Here is a 22,701-nt window from a genome sequence, read left to right as displayed (position 1 = left end):
GAGAGGCCGCGTCCTCATGATATGGGTAGACCATGGGAGGTCAACTGTAGATGGGAGAGAACAGGCTCAGTAGCCTTGAACATGAGCAAGGCCATTGTTGGCTCATCAATACTTATATAAAACACAAATACAAACACGTCAAGCAAACATCCTTGGCACCGACTTGCCATCAATGTCAGTGCTTGCAGACTGGGCAAATTTTCTCGGTGAACACATACAACCACGACGGTCGACTTGAGCGGAAAGAGTGCCTACTCTCCTACCTCTTAAGTCCTCAACCGTGTTGGGCCGCAGGGTATAGAAGCATAGCACCCTTGAAGAGTATAGCCAAAAAGTCAAAAGAGTTCACCCCCCCGGTGGCGAATGGGGACTACATCTCTGGTGCTCATGCTGGGACTCGAACACGGGACCTCTGAGCCTTCACCGATTAGGCTGTTCGTGGACTTCAACCACTCCACCACCCAGCCAGTTTTGACCTGACCCCCAAGGGGGCGCTTGCTGGCTGGTGACTGGAATGGAAGGAAGGGAGTATATATGGGCTGGTGGCTGTGGTGTATTGGGGTTGGAGGGATACGGTCGAAGGGGTTCTCGTCATGGTTTGGATCACTTTTGGAAGGTGCGGTCCAGCCACTGCCTCTCGAAAACATGTGTCGAAGCTGAAGCAAGGTATATAGGCACGGCAGGTATTGTGGGCTCGCAAAACGCACATCTGAGAGCGTAAAGGGGGAAAAAACATGATACGTATGCTTCACAGTCTGGTTACAAAAACAAATTTCGGCGTGTGCTCTCGGTGTCCGTTTCCTTGTCCCCTCCAACGAGGATTAATATGTTCCGGATTAGCTAGGCAAAGGATCTCAAGAGAGCTTTACAATCATTTTAGAGTAACACGAGTAACACAAAGCAAGGATAGATATCTTCCTTCAATGCTATGGCCATATGCTCTTCACTCGTATGCAAGGGACAAACGCAAACAGCTGAGCAAACTTGGTGCAACTCCAGATGTAGAGCTTTGCATGAAGCTGTCTGCACAGAGTGTTGGTATCTTCATCCAGGAGCCGTATTTGATGCAAGCTCAAGTAGGAACAAGAACATCACAGTAAGCTAGCCGAGAAAGATCTATGAGAGAGGCTGAGAGCTGTATTGATGTTGTCTCCGGTACATTGTTTGGTGTCTAGCTGCTTACTGAAACATCGTAGGATCCTGCTACGTCGTCTATATGAGGCAGTCTCTCGGCGCCATTAAACGCACCTAGCAAAGAAAATCAGGATTTCACATATGGTTATGTGCCTTGTGGCCGCGCAATGATGAGGTTACGCGTTTGTGGTCAAGATCCAGGAGTGACATGCATTCTTACTACCCACACAACCTCCACGTCGTGCCTTAAATCCATAGACACATGCATATATAGCTAGCTACCTGGAATAATTTTGCTGAGAAAGCGATGTTGAAACATAATGTGTAGTCACAACTGGACTGGGTGATTTCATCAAACCAAGTAATGGCCTCGTTAGCAGGGGAAAGAGCGAATGAGTTTTCCTACATTGAACCTTCCCTCTTAATCACGTTGAGTATTCGCCTCCTTCACCTTTGAGCCTCTTGAATACCCTCACTGACCGCCTCGCTTGAGAATTAGCTCATTGTCCCTTCCCACAAATCTCATTATTTCACAGCTTCTGGAGGACGAATCTTTTCTTTCCTCTACACATCCCTCCAACACACAACCTTCTTCTCCAGGCACCTCAAACCTGGAGATTTCTTTCTCCTTGGTTCACGGAACAAAAACTTTCTCAATTCTTTGTTCTCTGCACAATCTTCACAGCTAATATTCTATCCCCGTTTTGCGCAAGCAACAACTTCCTTCACGCAAGTTCACCATTCTGCTCTGCTAGAAAGTATGGTAGCTTTCAGTCTCGCCTCTGCCTCACCCGAGGGAAAGGGAGTCATGATGGGCATCTTCTTGCTCATTTCACTCTTCCTCCTTGGTGTTGACGGCGCCCCTGCTCAGGATGGCCGAGTCATCCCGCTCGAGTATGACTGGGACCCTGCTAACCCTCCCCCCTGGACCATGCGCCCCGAGGATCGTGAGCGCTTCCTTGAGAACGACATTTTCAACATTGGCAAGCGCAACAACGAGATCGGTAACTTCACCTCCGTCGCCCCTCTCAACTACACCTGGGACCCCGCGAACCCGCCGCTCTGGGCCATTCGCCCCGAGGATCGCAACGGCTCTTCCCATGCCAACACCAAGGCCAGTAGCGAGCATATGAATGCCGCTTCCGTCGAGCCCTGTTCGGACAAGACCAAGCCCGCCACGCTCTATTACGAGTACAAGGCCGAGGACTGTCCTCCCAAGAACAAGTTCCTTTCATTCAAGGCAGGCAAGATGAGGTTTGACACTTGTGCGAACTGGGACACTGGTGGCGATTCGAGATGGTGGAACGACGGATGCACTTCCTTCTGTCAGCTTCGTGAGTTCAGATCTGATGAACCTTGTTGTTTTCAAGTTTCAAGTTGCCTTGTTCAAATACATGCTGACTTGTCTTTCCTAAATAGGAACCACTTTCGAGTGGGCTCAAGAAGTTCCTTTCCCGAGTTCCGACTGTCATTCTCCCATCAAATGCGGCATGACTGATTCTGAGTCAGTGGGTTCAGGCTGGAGTGTTGGTGCAAGCACCAAGCTTCAATTCCTGAAGGCGTTCAAGGTTGGTGTCTCTGGCGGTTGGTCTCACAACTACGGCCAAGCGAAGGGCAAGAAGTGGGACATCAAACTAGAGGCGGGTGAATGTGGCTACTTCACCTTTGTTCCTGTCAAGAAGGTTGTCTGGTAAGTAGAGCATCCAAAGCTCACGCTGACAAGATAGTGACTTACTTTACTAACATCAATGTTCCGTTAGTGGTGGCATGACCACTGCCAACCGAAAACCTACAATCTGGGATCTCAACTCCTGCGCTGTCGAAGGCATACAACCCGTCAACTGGAAGTCCTGCGATAACCAAATGTGGATGATCGAGGGAGAGAAAATGAATGGCCAATTCTCTGGAAACTTGGTCCCTGACGGCGTCATCATCTTCGTCTACACCGACTGTCGCACTCGTCTCCCCATGCCCATGGAGAAGCAAGACCCTGTCTACCGAGCCCCCGGCGTGGCGCTTGCTCACAGCGTCATCGACAGCATTCAGCAAGGCTGGGTCTGGAACACTTGCTACTTCTGGAACATGAAGGTCCCGGGCAAGAGAGCGCTCTACATCCGCGGCTCAAACTTCAAGGACGGTGTCATTGGCACTTTTGGGGAGAACGTCTCCAAGCTGGTCCGTTCTTGTGCTGGAGAGGGTGGAGTTTCCAACATGGAGTTCGACTGGTATTACAATGGTAAGCCCGATGACACGCCCAAGGAGAAGGGTCCGGTCTGGATGTATCAGGCGGATGTGCCTGACACCATTCGACCTGGCTGCATTGGCGAGGGACTCATGGACATGGGTGCTGTCACTCAGGACCAGTGCGTTGGAGACAAGCTCCCGAACTGATTCACTACCACACTGATTCAACCTGAGAAAGGGCGACATACGAAGCATCGACAGTAGGGATGGATCAATGATGATAATGAGGATTGATGGGCGATGAAGATACCTTTTCCGATGGTTCTGGCAGCATGACAGATGGCTAGACAAACTCGGGATAAGCCAGACAGTAGAAGAATTCTACAACCTGCAAATAAGTTTTTCAGTGTCGTGTGCGCGTGATCTGATCGTACTCAGCCTTTTGATTCCCTGATGCGCTCCAAACATAAATGCGTTTCTCGTTGTACATACTACATATCTAGTGTGTAGTTGACGCCAGCTTGACCGCGAACATACGGTCGAGAAGTCCGTATGGCCCAATCCGAAAAGTCGATTAACCTCGGGAAGCCTGGGCAAAGCCAGGCAAATTCACAACCAGCATGGATAGTGAGCTTATTCTGCTTAAAAATGCTTGAAGACGCTATTTTATTACAGAACCTTGTCCCCAATCTCGTTGCATTAAGAGAGCAGATTCTCAGCCCAAAGACATGATTCTGACAGCGAAGAAGGAGAGATGAGGGATGGTGTGTGCTTAATACATCTCTCCTCACACACTGAGAGTTCAACCTAAAGTTTGGGTGGTGATGACACTCATTGCCAGATGTTATTGGTCAATGGAAGCTTCCCTTGTCTTCATTCGGCAAATAGACGCGCCGCTGGGTAAACTCGTCTGATATCCCAGGCAAAAGCTTCAGACAAACTTCGACGAGTTGGGCATCTTACCTACTTCGCCTTTAAAGCGAGACCGAGCTTCCGAGTCCTGAAGCGGGCCTATTTAAATGGCCATAGCTCCGCGAGCTAACTCTTCGACAAATCGACGAAGTTTCCATGGGAGAGGATCTACACAGCTATCTCGGGTTTTCATGTCTAGTAAGAATACCGATACCTAGTTAAAACACCATAGCCATGGCATTAGACGCACTCCCAATCATGGTCATCATCGGCGGCGGCGGGATCGGCTTAGCAACAGCCCATCGCCTCGGCGCAGGCCACCACATCCTCTTCGCGAGCCGCTCCCCGTCCACCATCTCCGCCGGCGCCGAGTCCCTTAAACAAGCAGGCCACAAAGTCACGGCGCAGCAAGTCGACGTGACATCCTACGAATCCGTCGTCTCCCTCGCGAAAACGGCCTCGTCCCTGGGCGGGACTATCGAGACGGTCGTCTTGACCTCGGCACTCAGCCCAACGATGGGATCGGCAGAGATGATTCTCGCTGTTGATGTTGTCGGCACGGCAAACGTGATTGAAGTGTTTGGGAAAGAGGTCGAGATGCCGTACGGCTCGTCGGTCGTTTGCGTGGGAAGTATGGGCCAGCACATGATCCCGCCCCTCTCGCCGGACCTCGAACGACACCTCGCGACCGCGCCGCGGACATCCCTCCTCGAGAACAAGGAACTCCATGAGCTTATCGCGGGCGTCAGCGCCACGGCGTACTGCATCGCGAAAAAGGCAAATAGTCTACGCGTTCAGGCGGCTGCTGCTTCAGAGGCGTACGCAGGAAAGGGCGTGCGGGTGAATCTTGTTGCGCCGGGGATGACGGAGACCAAGATGCTGGCGGCGGAGATGGAGGGGTCGAGCGGGGCGGGGATACGGGAGATGATGAAGGCGCATCCTTTCAAGAGGGCTGCGACGGCGGAAGAGGTTGCGGATGCGGTTGGGTTTGTTGTGGGGTGTCGGTATGTTAACGGGACGGATGTGTTGATTGATGGGGGGTGGTTGGCGAAGTTGAGGTGGGGTGAGGGACCGATTGTGGAGGAGATGAAGAAGCATATGGCGTAGGGATAGATTATGCTGATGTGATGCTTTGAAGATAAGGTAACGATCTTCCTGGAGCTCGATAGTTGGTGTAGGTTAACAAAACGAGACTCTTCCTCAATCTTAGACTTCGTTTTCATGATCACTAGCTAGGACCCTTGGACAGCACTTCAGTTCGATCGATGACATGTGAGCGATACTTCATCACCGTTCATCTACAACCGAGCAAAAGCACGATGCCGTGGGCCAAAGACTTTGAAACAGAACTTCAGTTTGTTCAATTAATCCGATATGTAACTCCTTGGTTTTCCGTGGTTATACTACAATCCAGGCCCCATTTTCATAATTTCGTATCCTCGTTACAGACGGCTCTTGTTGATCAGATGGGCATTGACAGGCGTGACGGCCTTGCCGGTGCTCGCAAAGGAGAGAATGTTCTCCATACCAAGCCTCTCGAAACCCATGTGGGCATCCAGAGAAGCACCGGCGTTGTGCGACAGAACCTCGACGTTCCTCATCTTGATTAGCTCCTTGTTCACATGAGGCTCATTGTAGTGCACGTCCAAGCCAACAGCCGAGAGGTGTCCGCTCTTGAGCGCGGCAACAAGCGGCTCCTCCTCAATGAGCTTTCCACGCGCAATGTTAATGAGCTTGGCGCCCTTCTTCATCTTGGCAATCGCAGCAGCGTCCAGGAGCGTCTTGCCCGCAAAAGGCGTCGCCGTCAACACGCAGTCGGCCGTGGCGAGCAGCTCGTTCATGTCCTTGATGTAGGTCGCGTTGGAAGGCTTTTCGAGATCGGCGGGCATGCGGACGACGTCGTTGTAGAGGATCTTCATGTCAAAGGACTTGTGGGCCTTTTCGGCGATGCGACGACCAATCTTGCCGAAGCCGATGATGCCCAGGCTGAAGCCGTTGGGGTTGCGCGAGACGGCGCCGAGGTTCTTGTTGGCGTCGACGAATTGGTCTGGGTCGCCTGAGCGGGCGGCGGCGGAGGACCAGGAGAAGAGGCGGAAGGTGGAGAGGATGAGCCAGATTGCGCCGTCGGCGACGGATTCTGTGCATGCTGCGGCGGCGTTGCAGTAGATGATGCCTGTGTAGTAGAACTCTGGTCAGCTTCTGGCTCATGGTTCAATTGAGGCGTCAAGAACCCTCAACATGGTCTTCTTTTGGCGCTGGTGTCGTGGGGGTACCAACCTCGGCTCGCGAGAGTCTCTGTGTCAACCCAGTCAAAACCGGCGCCGGCGCTGGCGTACACCTTGCATGAAGAGGGAAGAAGCGAGATCAATTCCTTGTCCCAGTTGCCCATCTCGCCTCCCGTGTTCCAGAAGGGGCGGTAGATGGCGAAGAAGTCGCCAAACTTCTTGTCCTTTAGTGCTTGGATGAACTCGGCGCGCGGCATGCTGTATGACCGGCGGATGTCGAACTTCGAAGTGAATTCCTTGTAGAGGTCATGGTTCCACTTGATGTCGTCGCCGAGCTGGAGAACAATTGGCTTGCCCATTTTGACTGCTTGTATCCGTACTTCTGTTGTGCTAGTGGTTTATTAGTTTGAGCCTGGTACTGTCGCGAGTGAAAGGGAGAGATCGTGAGTTGAAGAGACGAGAACTGTAGGAAGCAGTCGAGCGGGATGATCAGTCAATTGAATGAATTGAGCTTTCTAGAGCTCGGTGAGCTCTCCGCAGTGATGTATAAATCAGACGAGTCGTGCGGTCGGAATGTCTTGCTTTGGTTGCTCTGCATGATAATCAGCAGGCCCCGATTGGGTTCGGACATGTTTTTGTTGGGTTTTGGCCGGCGATATTTGCCCCATTTGGAGAGCTTTGGGGTAGCTCTTCCGACTCCCGGCAGTGATCCTAGCGCTAAGTGGAACGGCCTGCAACGCCTACGTCGAGCTACTGGAGGCTCTGAAGCTAATGCTCCTCCCCGCCCCCCGCAAATAGCCCGCAACGGCTCCATAACCCGCGGGGAATTTCAAGCTGTGACGTCCCCAGTTGCTCCATTTGCCGGTTGGTCCAAGGACGGTCAACAGCCCCGAACCCCGCCAAGCCCGAGCACCACCACGACTTGGGGTTCGGACTCGGTACGGATGCCCCCCATCGTCCATCCGCCTGCCTTGGTTCACCGCCTGGTTTGACTTTCCGAACCTCCGTTTGCCTAGGCTGAGAGATCGTGGGAAGTTCGCTGGTAGCCTGGTGGTAATTGAACTCCATCCGGCGAGTAGTCCGATCAACTGACAGATTGGGAATCGCCACGATGACCTTGAATGAGAACAAGGCATGATTGTAGATAAATGTATCAGAGATCTGTCGGAGAATGGAAGAGGACTTTAGTCAAGTGTGATATCCTAGTAACTGTTAGCCTGCTGCTCGCCTCCAAGATCAGGTTCAAATGATTATCGATCCTGCCATTTTTCTTGTTCTGCATCGAGGCCATTTTGCAGAGTCTCAGGGCATATGTTTGGGTCACCTAGACAACCATTGTGCTGCAATCTTCTCGAAATATGAAGGATGGAGTGCCCCAAGCCTTCAAATGTATTTGGTCGAAAACCTCGTAAGTCTGTTCATCGGGCCTTGTCGCAATGGCATTGATCTCGGTGTGGGCTGACGTCCTCAAGACAAAAAGGCGGAACAAGCGAGTTCCAGATGCGATAACTGCCAGTTCTTCGCTGAACTGTGATCGTGAACGGATTCAATCAAGAGAGCGGAACACAGTAGACAGTGGCTAGGCAAGTACAAATACCCATGCATGACTTATCATATCCGCCAATACTAAGGTACAGTAGGTTAGCTCGTCGTAATTCACGTACAGGTTCAGACGAGGATTATCAAAAGTACAACAGAATAAGAATAGAAACCAGGGCTGGTGATCACTTACTTTATAATTCACAACCCTGACCGGACTTGATTCACTTGACCAGCGCGCCCCTCAGTCAACCAGGACTCTGGCTTCATAGGGGTATTTGTTCATTTAACCACTCACCCTTCTGGCTGCTGTGTTAGTGACAGGGACGAAGATTAGACCCCTCAAGTACCTAGTACTTTACCTGTGGTAAGTCATGAATTGGTACGTCACATGGACAGCCGTCTCAGTGGAAGGATGGACGCAGCTGCGGGAAGGTGCTGGCTGGGCTGTGTATACTCCCGGCCAAAAAGAGATCCGGCAGGTGTATTTGCCTTACTCTCTCTTACTGTACCTGCCCAAGCGTCATATATCCAGCAAGGTAGGTTAGGAATTTTCCCGGGGGATGATCTTGAGATAGCAAACCCTATCAAATTCCAAAACGCTGTGAGGTGAAATCGTGAACATGTAAAAGACCCCTCGATTCATGATTAAACTTTGGTGAATCAGCATTACCTGCTCGCTTTGATGTACACATATGGGTTAAGGTAGTAAGATGGCATATACCTACGAACAGATCAGTTGTGAGAGGACCCTAGTCAACATTTTGTTTTGCCGTGCCCTCTAGTCAGATCATCTTTTTATGTTCAAAGCTGTAAATTCTGTCGTTCAATGATCTCTCAGCGCTAGTATAGCGGAAGTAGAACTATCATGATCCAAAGTGCCAACTTACGATAGCCTCATACATCTTGCGGCAATTATAAGTCTTCCTCAGTTTCTCTGACATTGAAGATTACTAGACCAAGGTCCCAAGCCTCCCGATCACCGCGCAAGTGCTATTTGGTGCTAGCGACTAAAAATGATAGAGAGGTGAATATGGCCGCCCGCCCGAGCCTTGGTCGTGCATACTCCTACCTCAGTAAAGCCAACTTGAGCAATAGGTATTGCGACACCCCCGCAGGCCGAAATCAGGCTTGGTGACACTCTCAAGTCGGCACTGATTTTGGACCTTAGAGGCCGGCAGTCGTATCCCGACGATCAAGCTTCCGGGCGCCATGACTATCAGCGTTGCAGTCGCTAGGTGAAATTAAGTTGCGGAGAGCATCATGGCTACCAATTCTGTGACCATTGCGCGGCTCGCCTTCGACATGATATCGTGATGAGACACAACAGCATTGCGTTAGGCCAGAACTCTGTATTTTCTGACTGTAAGAGATATCTGAGGGATAGTATATGCCAAATGGATCTGGGTGCGTGGAAGGACAACTCAAGCTAGTTCATCCGCCCCAAACTGACGGAAGTAACAAGATTCATCTTGAAGGCTTACCAGCAGAAGAAAAAGAATAGCTTCAAGCTTCCTAGCCGACGAAGCCCGAGGTAAGCCTTACCTCCTCTCGACCAGCCAGAGTACGCCGCTAGAGTGCGGCGCACCACATCAGTAATCACATGCAAGCTTTGCTTTCATGAGGTCCATAGGTTGGATGCTGAAAGCCATGCCCCCTCCTTTGCTCTTTTATCTCTTATACATCACTTACACATCACGGCGAGTTCCTTTTCGGGAAAGTCTATGAACCTACTTGTAACCGATGGGCCCCGGCAGCCCCGCGGTTCCGGCAATGCTTCGGGTCCACCTGGGGCATCCGCTCGTAGGCCGAGCTCCGGCGCTTAGGTCCCATAATTCAAACTCTGAGAAAGATACTATTACGAGGGCCTAGAATTTGAGGTCATCCCTTAGAATCATGGAATTACAGTTGTACGGCTTCGTGTGTTCTAAGACTTTCCTGAATATGACTAGCAGGAAACAGTACTACCTTGTTCAATCAACGTTGGAAACTTGAAGGGGCTTCTAACTGGGCAGAACATGCGGGGGCTGAGCAACTCTCAAACTGCTGCGCAATCCAATGTCCTTGCTGCGCAGGCCAAGTCTGTCGCAGAATGCCCCTATTCTTTGTAGAAAGGGCTTTCTTGATGCCTTTGTCTAGGAAGTTGGCCAGTGGCTTCCTGTCTTTTGGGACGACCTGAACAAGATAATTCTCGGCAAAGCATTTTTTGCTACTTACCTAGACTCAAGACTCAAGAGATGTCATTGATTAACGAAGCGGAGACTTTCCTTACGTGACCCCATTGCGCCTGTTAAATGGAGACAACATTAAATCCCGAACCCACCGGGCCACAGCCTGCAAGCCCCAGTTTCAAATGACATCAAGTCCTCTGCTAACCTGACAGCAGATTGTGGCAGTACGGAGTACTCCATATATCAGCCATCAATACTTGACCTTGGCGAACCAGTGGGATTGCGTCCAGAACGGTGTCGGCCGATCCGGCAGTTGCGGCTCCTGCGAGGTCACGCTGCAAAAAGGGGAATGTTGCAGGAGACCCTCAATCAAGGCAACTAATGTCCGCGTCCGCGTCTCTTGGGAGCCTTGGCTTGCGACCGCGACATAGAAGGTCGAGCTATGATAGTCCCTTGCATGCGATAGATTGAACCAGCTTCTCGGGTTGCCTCATATGTCACGCTTGTTTTTATAGGCTTGATTTGTGATACTGCCCCAGTTATCGACTCCATTGGCCGCCTGATTTAGGGTTTAGAGGCTTCAGATGAACGAGTCTTGACAGGCATCTTCATGTCATGCATGCCAGAACACTGGATACTGAGTTGCCCGAGTAACCTGTTTGCAGTGATGCTTTGACCACCCTCGTCAGCTTCAGTCAGGTCGGCAGGTCGCCGACTCAGCTTGAGTGAAAGGTGAAACTCGCACCAAGTCGCACGTTTGGAAGTCAGTCATCTTGGTGACTGGAGCCTCGTAAGTTCATCCAAACTGTTTCTAGACTTCTATCGAGAAATCGAATTCTAATCACGAGGTTTTTAGAGACCGAACTAAAGTCTTAGAAAAGTCCATGTGTCAAACAACCTTCATTATAGTTTACCGTCCCGACCTGCAGGTCTAGAATGTATTTGGAAGAGTTGAAGCATCTTCTAACTCTTGTCCTATGATTCATCGCAAAACACTCTTGATATGTCTATGTAATCAAGTCAAATTCGAGTCTCAACGAGATTGGTTTGCTCAACGAGACGAGCCTGCAAATTACCGTGTAATGTGGGACAGATGGGCCTGAACGGTCGTGGTATGCCGTAAACTTGACAGCAGTAGATGGAAGGTTAGGTCAGGTCGGCTTTGACGGCGCTGAATATTGGTCGACAAGCAAGCCTGGGCCGTTTTAATGCCTCGGCTCAAAACGTGGCAACTAACACAAGCGACAAAGTTTAGTCCCCCATACGTGCCGTTGGAAGCTCAAAGTGCTTTTTGGGGGCGTTGTAGAGTAGCTTGCGAATGACGCTTAGAACATTCCAAGCCAACGACTCGCCGTATTAGGCTAAGTGGATGTAACCCCTAGCTACGCAAATGACAGGGCTTGAGAGGAAGTTGTATTCGTACGTGCGAGGGGAGGGTGGCATGCAGCAAGACGATCTAGTGAAGGTTGCATAATCCCATCGACCACATCGCGGGGGTGGCCAACTTCACATGTGCTACCCGTTTTGCGGCGTCAATCACCGACTGTCATCTTGCGGCGAGACAGACAAGATGATCAGTAAACCGCGTTGTGAGCTAGTCGTTGTGAATCGCGAGAACACGCGCACCAATGCCCTAGCGCCATCGGTTTAGCGGATCGGTGCTGCGCCATGTCTCAAATGCGTCCATTTCACTAGGTAAAAGAGAAGAAGACTAACCAGCCGTTGGACGAACAGACAGTCGTGTATCCGCGATGGTGCTCACGTCTCAATGGGACTCGCATGTACCTATTGTCTCCTCGACCTTCTCTACAGATTCGATGTAGCGGGTTTCCTACAGACACTGGCGCGCCAATCGTAGAAGGTAACCTAAGCGAGAAGCCACCCACCTCTTCCAAGCCTCAATAGATGTCATTCATCTACTAAGAATACACACATGACTTGAACAAGGCAAGTTTAACTGCGAATAGTTTGCGATATGTCTTAGGAGCTGTGCTATCGAAACAGACGGCATTTGAGATTCGCTGGTGGCCGTGAGGCAGTGTCAAACACCAAAGAGGCAGGTTAGTAAATACAATGACTTACAAGTTGTGGAGTACAGAGTAGTGGGAAAGAAAAATGTCTCTTGCCGCTCGCGCCGGCACCCTGCCGACTCTGGGGACGTGTGTAAAGGAGGGACGGAATCGAAAGGGATGCTGGGATGCACAAGACTGGGGCTCCTTGCATCTGAATCGCGGAACCAGGGTTGTCTGGGGTGCCGCGCATCCTTTTTAGGGATTGTATTCGGCGATGGGACGAATCTGGATACCGGCGATCATCCCCGATCGCCATGGGCTACTGCAGCGTACATCAAGACCTTACGAGACAACCGAGGGTCACTTTACAGCCTCTTGGCTCAATCAACCCTAAAAGACTGTATCGTCGCCTTTGAGCTCAGCTGAGAATGTTGGTCAGCGTGACTAGACGAGCTACCGCGCGGGGCCAAATCGACGCTTCTGTTCGACGTTTCGACCAGTATGAACCTTAAATGATTCAGTAACCATGCATCGGCACATTTCTCGCAACCGCTTCCTAGCTGCAATCTCCGGATGACCTGTCCCAGAAACCGGTTCTACTCCACTTGGCCTGTCAACCACGTGTGGCAGTTACAGCTGTTGTTGCTGAGCAAGCAATCGCTAACACGCTGCAGATATTGCGCCACCCAAGACAGCTCAGATAGAGCCAGGGATGTTGTGTGCATTTATCCGACCCTGCCCTTGCCCCCCTCCTTTCCCCTGATGCTCTTCCCGTAACCCCTTGTCTTTCTTTTGTCCATTCTACTGGAGCAAGTACGGATCCGTAGGTGTTACTCGGTCTGGGCCAATATGTCGTCGTTTAACGCGAGCAGCGCTTGTCTCTCGGCTGCCTTGTTTCCCCTGACCGTTGTGGGGAAGAGAGTTCACAATCGGCAGGTAAGACCGGCAGCATCAATAGCAGGCAAATTCGAAGTCTTGGAGGGTCGTTATCAGACGAAGTAGTCCCATCTTTAGGGGCAAGTTAAATCATATATCGGGTCGTCCCGAGTCGAGATACAATTCTGCAACATCTTGCGTCTCTACTCACTCGTTATACCTTTGTACATACACACAAACACTCGTTCCTTTGCTCTTAAAGTCCCACTCAGACACTAGTCACCATGGCGTACGTCGTGAAGATGGCTGTGGCTGTGGCAGCAATGCCGCTCCTCGGAGCGCTTGCTCGTCCGTCCTCTCCTTCAGTCTGTCTCAAGCGACAGAACGACACAAATTTGCTGCCGAGCTACGACTACATCGTTGTTGGCGCCGGTGCTAGTGGACTTACTGTTGCTAACCGCCTTTCGGAAGACCCTGGTAAGTGGCAGAACGTTGGAAAGCGTCAAGCAACGAATCAAAAACTGACTTGGTATAGCCGTAACTGTTCTTGTTATCGAGGCTGGTGATCTGTGAGATTGCCCAAATGGACTAACAAGGTTTTCGTGTTCTGACGTATGACTTCTAGTGACGCGGGCGAGGATTATGTTAAGATCCCTGGATTGGCTGGCGGCGCCGTTGGAACCAAGTACGACTGGAACACGACCTACGCCGCAAACGACGCCCTTGGAGGCCGGTCTGTCTCGATTCCCCAGGGAAGAGTTGTTGGAGGTTCAACTAAGCTTAACCGCATGGTATTCGACCGGGGCTCAAAGTCTGATTACGATCGTTGGGAAAGCCTCGGAGCCACGGGATGGAACTGGGATTCTTTGCTTCCTTATTTCAAGAAGGTAAGTGCTTGTGTCCCCTAGTGGAAATCGTGAAGGTAAATCGTGTCGGTAATCTAACTCTATTTCACCCTACAGAACGAGAAGTTCACACCCCCGAAGGCCGACATCGTCTCTGAGTGGGGCGTCCAGGTTGATGATGCTGCTCACGGCACCGATGGGTTGATGCAGGTCACCTACTCGCCTTTCTTCTGGCCTACAACTAGTTGCGTCTCTCCTGCTCAAAACCATCGTAATGTCTAGGGACACGATCTAACCTCCTAAATAGAGTTCATGATCGACGCTGTTAAGGAGCTTGGGATCACCGTTGCGAAGGACCAGGCCAACGGTAGCCCGATTGGAGGTTACTTCTGCCCTCACAACCAGGACCCGACTTCCTCCACTCGTTCCTCCGCCAGAGAGGCTTACTACGATAACTTCACTGGACGCAAGAACCTCCACCTTCTCACCGGACGCCAGGTTACCAAGGTTGTCACCAGTGGGTCAGGGGATGCCGTTAAGGCTACGGGCGTTGAGGTGAGTCAAGGCTGCTCAGCCTTTCAAATGGAATCATCCAGCTAATGCTATGTTCAGTTTGCCGCCAGCAAGGGCGCTCAGGCGCAGACTGCCACCGCTGCCAAGGAAGTCATCCTGGCTGCTGGAGCTCTGCACTCGCCCCAGATTCTTCAGGTTTCCGGCATTGGCGACCCGGCTCTGCACACCAGCATCAACGTCCCTACTGTTGTCGATCTCCCCGCCGTTGGCCAGAACCTCCACGACCACGTGATGCTGACTGTTGTCAACACCAGTAGGAAAAATTTAATCTGAGATTGTCCTGACGCCAGCTGACTTGAAAAACCTAGTTAACACCACTCTGCCCGTCGGCTCTCTGCTCCAAAGCAACGCCACCTTCGCCGCCGAAGCTAGAGCCCAGTACGACAGCCAGAAGAACGGCCCTCTCAGCTCTCCCACCGGCGACTTCCTCACTTTCCTCCCGCTCTCGACATACTCCAAGGCTGTTGATACTCTCAGCTCCGAGGCGTCCGCCCAGGATGGAACCACTTTCTTGCCTTCAGGCGCCCCCGCTGAGGTGATCAAGGGATACCAGGCACAACAGAAGGTCCTCAACGAACGTCTCACCGCCACCGACTCTGCACTCCTCGAGTTGATTTGGGCCGATGGTGTTGTTGTTCTCGGTCTTCAGCACCCCTACTCCCGTGGCTCCCTCAAGGCTGCTTCCTCCAGCACTTTCGATGCTCCCACCGCCGACTCCGCGTTCCTGAAGAACCCCCTCGATGTTTCTTTCTTGGTCGAGGGTGTCAAGTTCGCTCGCACCATCGCCGGCACCGAAGCCGTCAAGCCCCTCCAACCCTTCGAGGTCGTTCCTGGCGCTAACGTTACCACTGACGCTGCCATCACCGACTTCGTTCGCCAACAGAGTGGTACTTTGTTCCATCCCGTTGGTACCTGCAAGTTGGGCGCAAGAGAGGAGGGTGGTGTCGTTGATGCCAGCCTCAAGGTCTATGGCATCAGCGGACTCCGCGTTGTGGACGCCAGCATCATGCCTCTTGTTCCTGCCACTCACATTATGACCACAGTCTATGCTGTTGCTGAGAAGGTAAGCTCTAATTGATATCATTAAGCGCTTCTTAACTGTTACCTGAGGTCGTTCGCTAACAATTCTGATTTTAGGCTGCCGACATCATCAAGGGCAAGACCGCATAGAGGGAATGACGATCATTAAGCACGCTTATTCTCAAGGGGCGGAATTCAGTTTAACCCGGCCCATGTACATGCAACGCAAAACAGCATTTAGCAAGATTTAGCTCTTTTATGTCCAATAAAGAGTCATTGATTCCATGAATCAGCCACGACGTAATCCTTCTCTTGAACGTACTTGTTGTTTATGTCTTAAGTCGCAAGTCCGGCCTATGTGTCTCATCTCGCACTGTTCGATGACATGGCGTCAACATTTATATGTTCCTTGGGACGGAATGGTTTCATTTGAAGAAGATAAGCTCAAATACGAAAAATATCTTTGTAGCTGGACTTTTGGTACACCTTCTGCTCTGATGGCCGAGAAAGCTGTATTCAAATCGAATAGACTCTCAAGTATAGGTAGCTAAGATAGCCATTTGGTTCTGAGCGAGCTTAGGCGATGGAATTTGGGCCAGGCAAAAACGATGGAAGCGTATTCTATACTTCAATCATCCAAATTAATCAGGACTCCATTCAATCCACTCCCTGAGCAGGAGCATGTCAATTGATGTCGGCCCGCTTGACTATCGTTTTATCGACTTAGCAGACAGTCATCACCCTGCTACGAGAAGATCCTCGACGCAATGATCCCACCTCGAAGCGCTTTTTCCATTGCGTTCCTCAACTTTGAACCAAGGCCGGACCTGAAGAGAGCAAGTGCGCTCGATCACAAGCTCGTCATCGGTCTCAGAGTGCTCTATCTCGCTGTCCTTTTCAATGTCTTCTGTTTGGCCTTACGATGTAAGGCAGAACCAGTCTGAGTCTTATGTGTTCAGTGGACTAGCTTTGACATGCTTTGCGAATTTGATGCCTTCAGTACCGTTCATCTCGCTGTTGACAGGGATGTAGTTATAGGATTGCTAAAGTAGACCAGTAATATATCACTTAGGCACCGCTTCGGGGTGCCCAAGAAATACTTTAAACTTTTGGGTTCATTCCTTTTCGGTCTGGTCGGTTGCTCTCCATCCGAAATTGGGATTAATGCTCTCCTATCTGTTTGGGTATGTAAACATATTATCATGATATTAGCTCACGGATCGAGAGACCGACAAGGTTTTCAATTCAATTATGCGATATCTCTTTATAACTTCAATAACAATTCGATTAAATATCGAGAGTGTAGCAGAGTTAGCGATGTCCTAATGCCATTCAGCGTTCGATAGGGCCAGCATGTATATATACTATCGCTAACCGTAATACTCTACTTAAGCAAGCTTATTTACAAGAGTTCTACTAGGGGGGCTATGTTAGTTAGCTAGGCGGGCTATGTCCCACTTTTCTTTAACTAATCCGATTAATAAGAGGCTAGGGATTATTCTAACCGATTTTTATTACTACTAATTGCCCACTTCTACTTCTACTTCTATTTCTACTTACTTACTTTAACCTACCGACTTTAACCTTACTATTATTACTTATAAAAAGTAAAGCTATTACGACTTTTTAATAAAAGAACTATTAATTAACTTAATTACCCCTACGTATTTAGAGGAATACGATATTACGACCTAATACGTATAATAAGGCTAGGGCCTTACCCTATAAGACCTGCGGCGGCTACTATACTATATATATAAAAATATAGACTTAGGGTAACTCTTTTTAAAATAAAAGAACTATAAATAAGTTATATAACTATAATTATATAATAAAATAAAAAATAGATATTTATAAATAAGTAAGATAAACGATTATAAATAAATAAAATAAACGACTATTTAGTAAATAGTTAAATAATAATAAATAAGAATATTATAAAAAGTATATTTAAAAACGAAACTTATATATAATATAAATTTAAACTAAGCTTAAAAATAAACTTTTTATAACTTTTTTAATAATTAACTTAATATTAAATCTTATAATCGCTTTTAGCTATTTTTATTAAAAACCCTTTTTAATAAAATTATAATTAATTACTAAAGCCTTATTTATTTTATAATTTATAAATATAGCTTTAAAAAAGCTATTTATAATTATAATACTATTTACTTAGTACTTATAACCTTAACTTTTATTAATATACTTATTATAATAAGCTAGTTATAATACTTTAATTACTCTTATTTAATAAGTTTATTTTACAAAAACTAACTAAATAATATAAATAATATTTTTTAAAATAACTTTATTTACTTTTTTAACTAGCCCTAAGAAAAAAGGACCTACTCTTCTTAAAAACTTAAATAAAAAAATAAAAAATATTAAAAACTTTAAAAAAGAGCTTAACTTTATTTTAGAAATTTATATTACTATATAAAAACGCTTTAAAAAAAATAACGAAAATATTACTTAGATATAGGCTATATTTAATAAAGCTATAAGCTATTTAGAAATTAAAACTAAAAAAGCTAAATACTTAACTTAATAAATTAATATACTTTAAAGAGTTATTAATACTATTACTACCCCTTTTTAAAAAAGATAATAAAAACTTAAGCTTAATATACTTATTATTTATAATAGTACCCTAAGAACCTTTAAAAAATTTTTAATCTAAATTAAAAATTATTAAAACTTTTATTATAAAAATTTTATTAATAAAATTAAGAAGGTTATATATATTATTAGTTTTTTTAGGGGACGAGCTTTTAAATAGTTTAAGCTAATTTAAAAAAAATACCTTAGTAAAAAAAATATTTAATAAGTACTCTATTAAAATACGTAATATTTATTATATTTTTAATAAATTTAAAAAAGCTCTTAAATCCTTATTTTAGGATTTTAATAAAAAACGATAAGCTAAATATAACTTAACGTAGCTATAATAAACTAAATTAATAAAAAAATATTTTACTAAGTTTAAACGCCTTAGTATTTAGTTAGACCTTATAAATAATATTAAAATATTTATATTTTATTAAAAACTAAAAAACGAGGTTAAGGATAAATTAATCCGACTTAATAGACCTAACGATTTTTTTTAGTATAATAAGCTTATAATTAAGCTTAATAATTAATTTTATAAAAGAAAGAAAAAAAAAAGAACGTAAGTAAAAACCTAATTCCGGACGTAAATACTAATAATAACCCTAGTATAGCTTCTAAACGAATTAGTAATCCCGTAATAATTAAAATAATAATTATTAAAATACTATTTATAAATAATATAGAGGATTTATAAACTTTAGTATTACTAAACGCGAGGAATTATAATAAAAAAAGGACTTTAAATACTATAATTATAATAAGCTAGAATATATAATTAAAAACTATTAATAACCTAAGCGTATTTAATATTAACTTATTTTAAAAAAGTGAGCTAATATTATAAATAAAGAAGTCCCCTATAGATAACTTTTATAAATAGCTTATTATAATAATAACTATTTTATTTATTAAAATAATAAAAAATAAATAAGATAGTATTTAAAATAACTTAAGGATAGCGGACAATCCGAATATAATACTACTTTACTTTTTATTAAAACCCTAGTAATAGTAATAAAAAAAAATATTTATTTATTAAAACTATATTTTTAAAAATAATAATACTAAATATATTATTATACTCTTTTAGATTTATAGAAATATAAAAGAAAAAGCTAAAATAGACCCCGTTATAAAAAATATACTTTACCTTTTTAAAAAACGAATTAAATAGAAATTCTTAGCTAATATAAAAGAGTAGCTTTTTAAACTTAAGTAAAGAGAACTTAATATAAAAAAAATTATAAATAGCCTCGTCTATATAATATAATAAAACTATATAAATTAAAAATAATATACTAAGTCTAAAAAAAAACTTAATTTAGATAAAATCCTAACTAAATTTATTTATATAATATAAAAAGTAAATAATAATAGAAAATTTATTTATAAAGTTAAAAAGTAGTTTCAAAACCTCTTATATAAAAATAAAATTAAAGTAATTAAAAAACTAACTTTTAATTTTAAAATTATAAAAAAAAGAAAAATTAATTTTAATTTTTAAAAAGAGGATATTAAAATAAGAACTAGCTCTTTTTATTTTAATAAAATAGAATTAATTTATAATTTAAATAAACTTCGTAACATTACTTAACAACGTACTTAAATAAAGACTAATTATAAAATATTACTTAGTATTAATAATACTAGCTCTAAAAAAATAATAATAGATTATAATATAAATATATTTATTTATTTAAGGATAACTAAACTATTTAGTTTTATAAAATTAAGAAATATAAAAAAATTATAATAACCCCCTATATAAATAAAAACTATTTTCTATTTAACCCTAAAGACCCCTTTTATAAAGAATTATTTTAAATAGAGTACTTAAATAATAAATACTTCTTATACCTCGTATATAAATAAAATAGCTATTTTTATTTATAAAGACGTAATAATAAACTTATTAAGGATATTTATATAGAGGACTAATTACTTAGTTAGATATTACTAAGTTTTAATAATAATAATAAAATAATATTTAGTCTAGACCTTAACTTTTTAATAAAGTATTTTAATAATAAATATATAAAATAAAAAGATTATAAATATAACTAATACTAAATTTATTATATTAAAAAAACTAAAGTATAAAGAGAATAATAAGGACTATATAAATAAAGTACTTAATAAAAAAAGTATATATTAAAAAACTAAAAAAAGCTAATTATAAAAGAATAATAAAAAGTAAAAATAAAAATAAAGTTTTTATATATAACTAGATAATATAATAATATATATTTATAAATTAATTTTAATATTTATAAACGAAGATTAAATACTATTATTAATAGCGGCGTATAAAAAACTTATATTTTATTAAGAATAGTAAATAAATTTAATTTATTATAAATATTAAAAAATAACTTATATTAACTATAAATAATAAAAAGAGAACGAGTTAATTATAATTATAAATATATTAATTAAGAAACCGTATACTTTTTAATATATATTAATAATTAGCTAAAATAACTATAATATAATATTATAGAGATTAAAAATATCGACGTTATTTTAGGAATCTCGTAGTTATAAAAGTATAATTTATAAATAGATTATATTACTAACTAAGTCCTCTAAAAAAATCTAGTTACTAAATAATTTAAAAAAAAAAGGGTTTAAATAGATTTTTAATAACTCTTAAAAAACGAGAATAAGTATAATATATAATTTTTATTAAAATAGTAAAAAGCTTTAGGAATTTCACATATAGTAATAATAATTAAAAATTATAATAACTTTAAATTATACTTAAAGAGTACTAAATATATATAAAACTATTAATAAAACTTAAAAAAATAGGATTATTAAAATATAATAACTAGGATATAGAAATTAAACTTAAAAAAGGAATATAGCCTAAGTTCTATTTAATATACTTAATAAATTAAAAAAAAATAAGAGTATTTTAATAAATATATTAATAAGAAACTTAAAAAAGGATATATTTAATTATTAAATTCTCTTATAGGATTCCCTTTATATTTTATATTAAAAAAAAGTAAAAAATTAAAACTTATTATTAACTATAAGAGACTTAATAAAATTATAAAAAAGAATTATTATCCCTTATTACTTATTACTAAGCTTAGAGATTTATTTTATAAAGCTAATTAGTTTATTACTATAAATCTTAAAAAAGTATTTAATTAGATTTAAATTAAAAAAAGAAATAAATAAAAGATAATATTTTAAACTTATAAAGGACTCTTTAAGTACTTTATTATATTTTTTAAACTTATTAATATTTTAATAACTTTTTAAATAATAGTTAACTACGTACTCTAAGAGTACGTTGATATTTTTATTATTATTTATATTAATAATATTCTTATCTTTTTTTTTTTAATTTTAAAATATATAAAAAATATATTTATATAGTATTTTAAAAGTTTTAAAATACTAAATTATATACCGAACTTTTTAAGTCTAAGTTCTATATATAAAAAGTAAACTTTTTTAAATATACTATTATACTAAAATAAATCTATATATAAATATTAAAAATAAAAGTAGTTAGGGACTAGCTTATATTATAAAACGTTAAGGATATATAAAGATTCTTAAGATTTATTAACTTTTATTAATAATTCTTTAAAAACTATACTAATATAATTAGACTCCTTAATAACTTAATATAAAAAGATACTTTATTTATTTAGGATTTTAAATACGAAAAAGTATTTATTAAAATTAAAAATATAATCGTTTTTAAACTAATTATTATAATTCTGGACTTTTAAAAACTTTTTAAAGTTAAAATTAATACTTTAAACTTTATTATAAAAGCGGTCTTAAAATAATAAAATAAGTAAAAAAAGCTTTATTTATATAGTAGTTTTTTTTCTTGTTTTATAAGTGCAAAAGATCGACTTTAACGGGATTACGCTTTTAGAAAAAATTATATAATATAATATACTTTTTAATTATATAATATATATAATATACCCTAAGTACGTACTTAACGTAATATAATAATTTTAATATAAAAACCGCTATATAATTCGGGATAAGTAAGCTACTCTCTTTAGCTACTTATTAATAATAAACTAAGTAATATACTTACGTAGTAACGCTAATTAAAAAGGTTAATAATAGAAGTTAGCTATAATAATTAGTTATAATAATTAAGTATAATAGTTAGAGGCGGCCCTTAGCTATAGAGGTTCTAAACTTTAATAATAATATAGAGGTTTTCAAAAAAAGAGCTAAATAGGTTAATATTTATTACTCTTTATACTAAAGCTCGTCCCCCCGACGGAGCAATCCGCCGGGGCCGTACCGTGTATTACGTATTGGGGAAAACTGGGTATATTGCGCTCCATACCTAACTACTAATCAAAACAGCTCCCAACCTTCCGCCGCCCGCCTACAGGGCGAGCTTCACCCACTCCAACGCGCACAGGACCTCCTGGTGCCAGCCCGCGTGGGCAGCCAGGTCCAGCATAATCTGTTCTTTTATATGGGTATTATCGTTACCCGGGGGGTCCCGTAGGAGCCGTCTGAGGCGCCGGCTTATCGCCCTGACCCTGTACACCTCCGGCCCGTCCATCGTGGCCATTATGGCCAGGCCGGCGTCGATGTGCCG

At 42.7% G+C, this 22,701-nt stretch overlaps 6 protein-coding genes across 6 annotated transcripts; 4 read left to right on the top strand and 2 right to left on the bottom strand.

Moving 5' to 3' along the window:
• Positions 1–1,894: 1,894 nt before the first annotated feature.
• CTAM01_07868 (uncharacterized protein) lies at positions 1,895–3,525 on the top strand (the record flags this gene model as incomplete). The annotated part of the gene is made up of 3 exons (XM_060523889.1): positions 1,895–2,468; positions 2,554–2,824; positions 2,895–3,525. The coding sequence occupies 3 exons, from the start codon at positions 1,895–1,897 to the stop codon at positions 3,523–3,525; spliced, it is 1,476 nt and encodes a 491-aa protein (XP_060381344.1).
• A 939-nt stretch (positions 3,526–4,464) lies between these two features.
• On the top strand, positions 4,465–5,337 carry CTAM01_07867 (short-chain dehydrogenase/reductase SDR; the record flags this gene model as incomplete). Its single annotated transcript, XM_060523888.1, has 1 exon — positions 4,465–5,337. The coding sequence occupies one exon, from the start codon at positions 4,465–4,467 to the stop codon at positions 5,335–5,337; it is 873 nt and encodes a 290-aa protein (XP_060381343.1).
• Positions 5,338–5,672: 335 nt separating this feature from the next.
• Positions 5,673–6,814, bottom strand: CTAM01_07866 (D-isomer specific 2-hydroxyacid dehydrogenase; the record flags this gene model as incomplete). Its single annotated transcript, XM_060523887.1, has 2 exons — positions 5,673–6,403; positions 6,508–6,814. 2 exons carry the CDS (start codon positions 6,812–6,814, stop codon positions 5,673–5,675), a joined length of 1,038 nt encoding a protein of 345 aa, XP_060381342.1.
• Positions 6,815–13,337: 6,523 nt separating this feature from the next.
• On the top strand, positions 13,338–15,641 carry CTAM01_07865 (GMC oxidoreductase; the record flags this gene model as incomplete). The annotated part of the gene is made up of 8 exons (XM_060523886.1): positions 13,338–13,530; positions 13,589–13,622; positions 13,679–13,940; positions 14,016–14,142; positions 14,206–14,453; positions 14,511–14,724; positions 14,780–15,534; positions 15,609–15,641. 8 exons carry the CDS (start codon positions 13,338–13,340, stop codon positions 15,639–15,641), a joined length of 1,866 nt encoding a protein of 621 aa, XP_060381341.1.
• A 5,430-nt stretch (positions 15,642–21,071) lies between these two features.
• CTAM01_07864 (uncharacterized protein) lies at positions 21,072–21,230 on the top strand (the record flags this gene model as incomplete). Its single annotated transcript, XM_060523885.1, has 1 exon — positions 21,072–21,230. A coding segment is annotated over one exon (159 nt), but the record flags the coding sequence as incomplete, so codon positions are not given.
• A 1,252-nt stretch (positions 21,231–22,482) lies between these two features.
• On the bottom strand, positions 22,483–22,674 carry CTAM01_07863 (uncharacterized protein; the record flags this gene model as incomplete). The annotated part of the gene is made up of 1 exon (XM_060523884.1): positions 22,483–22,674. One exon carries the CDS (start codon positions 22,672–22,674, stop codon positions 22,483–22,485), a length of 192 nt encoding a protein of 63 aa, XP_060381339.1.
• Between the last annotated feature and the right edge of the window lie 27 nt (positions 22,675–22,701).

Source organism: Colletotrichum tamarilloi (assembly GCF_030869305.1).
Source record: "Colletotrichum tamarilloi strain Tom-12 chromosome Unknown Scaffold_26.1, whole genome shotgun sequence".
Taxonomy (NCBI): domain Eukaryota; kingdom Fungi; phylum Ascomycota; class Sordariomycetes; order Glomerellales; family Glomerellaceae; genus Colletotrichum; species Colletotrichum tamarilloi.
The sequence above is the reverse complement of the archived record's forward strand: the minus strand, read 5'-3'. Positions and strand labels throughout refer to the sequence as shown.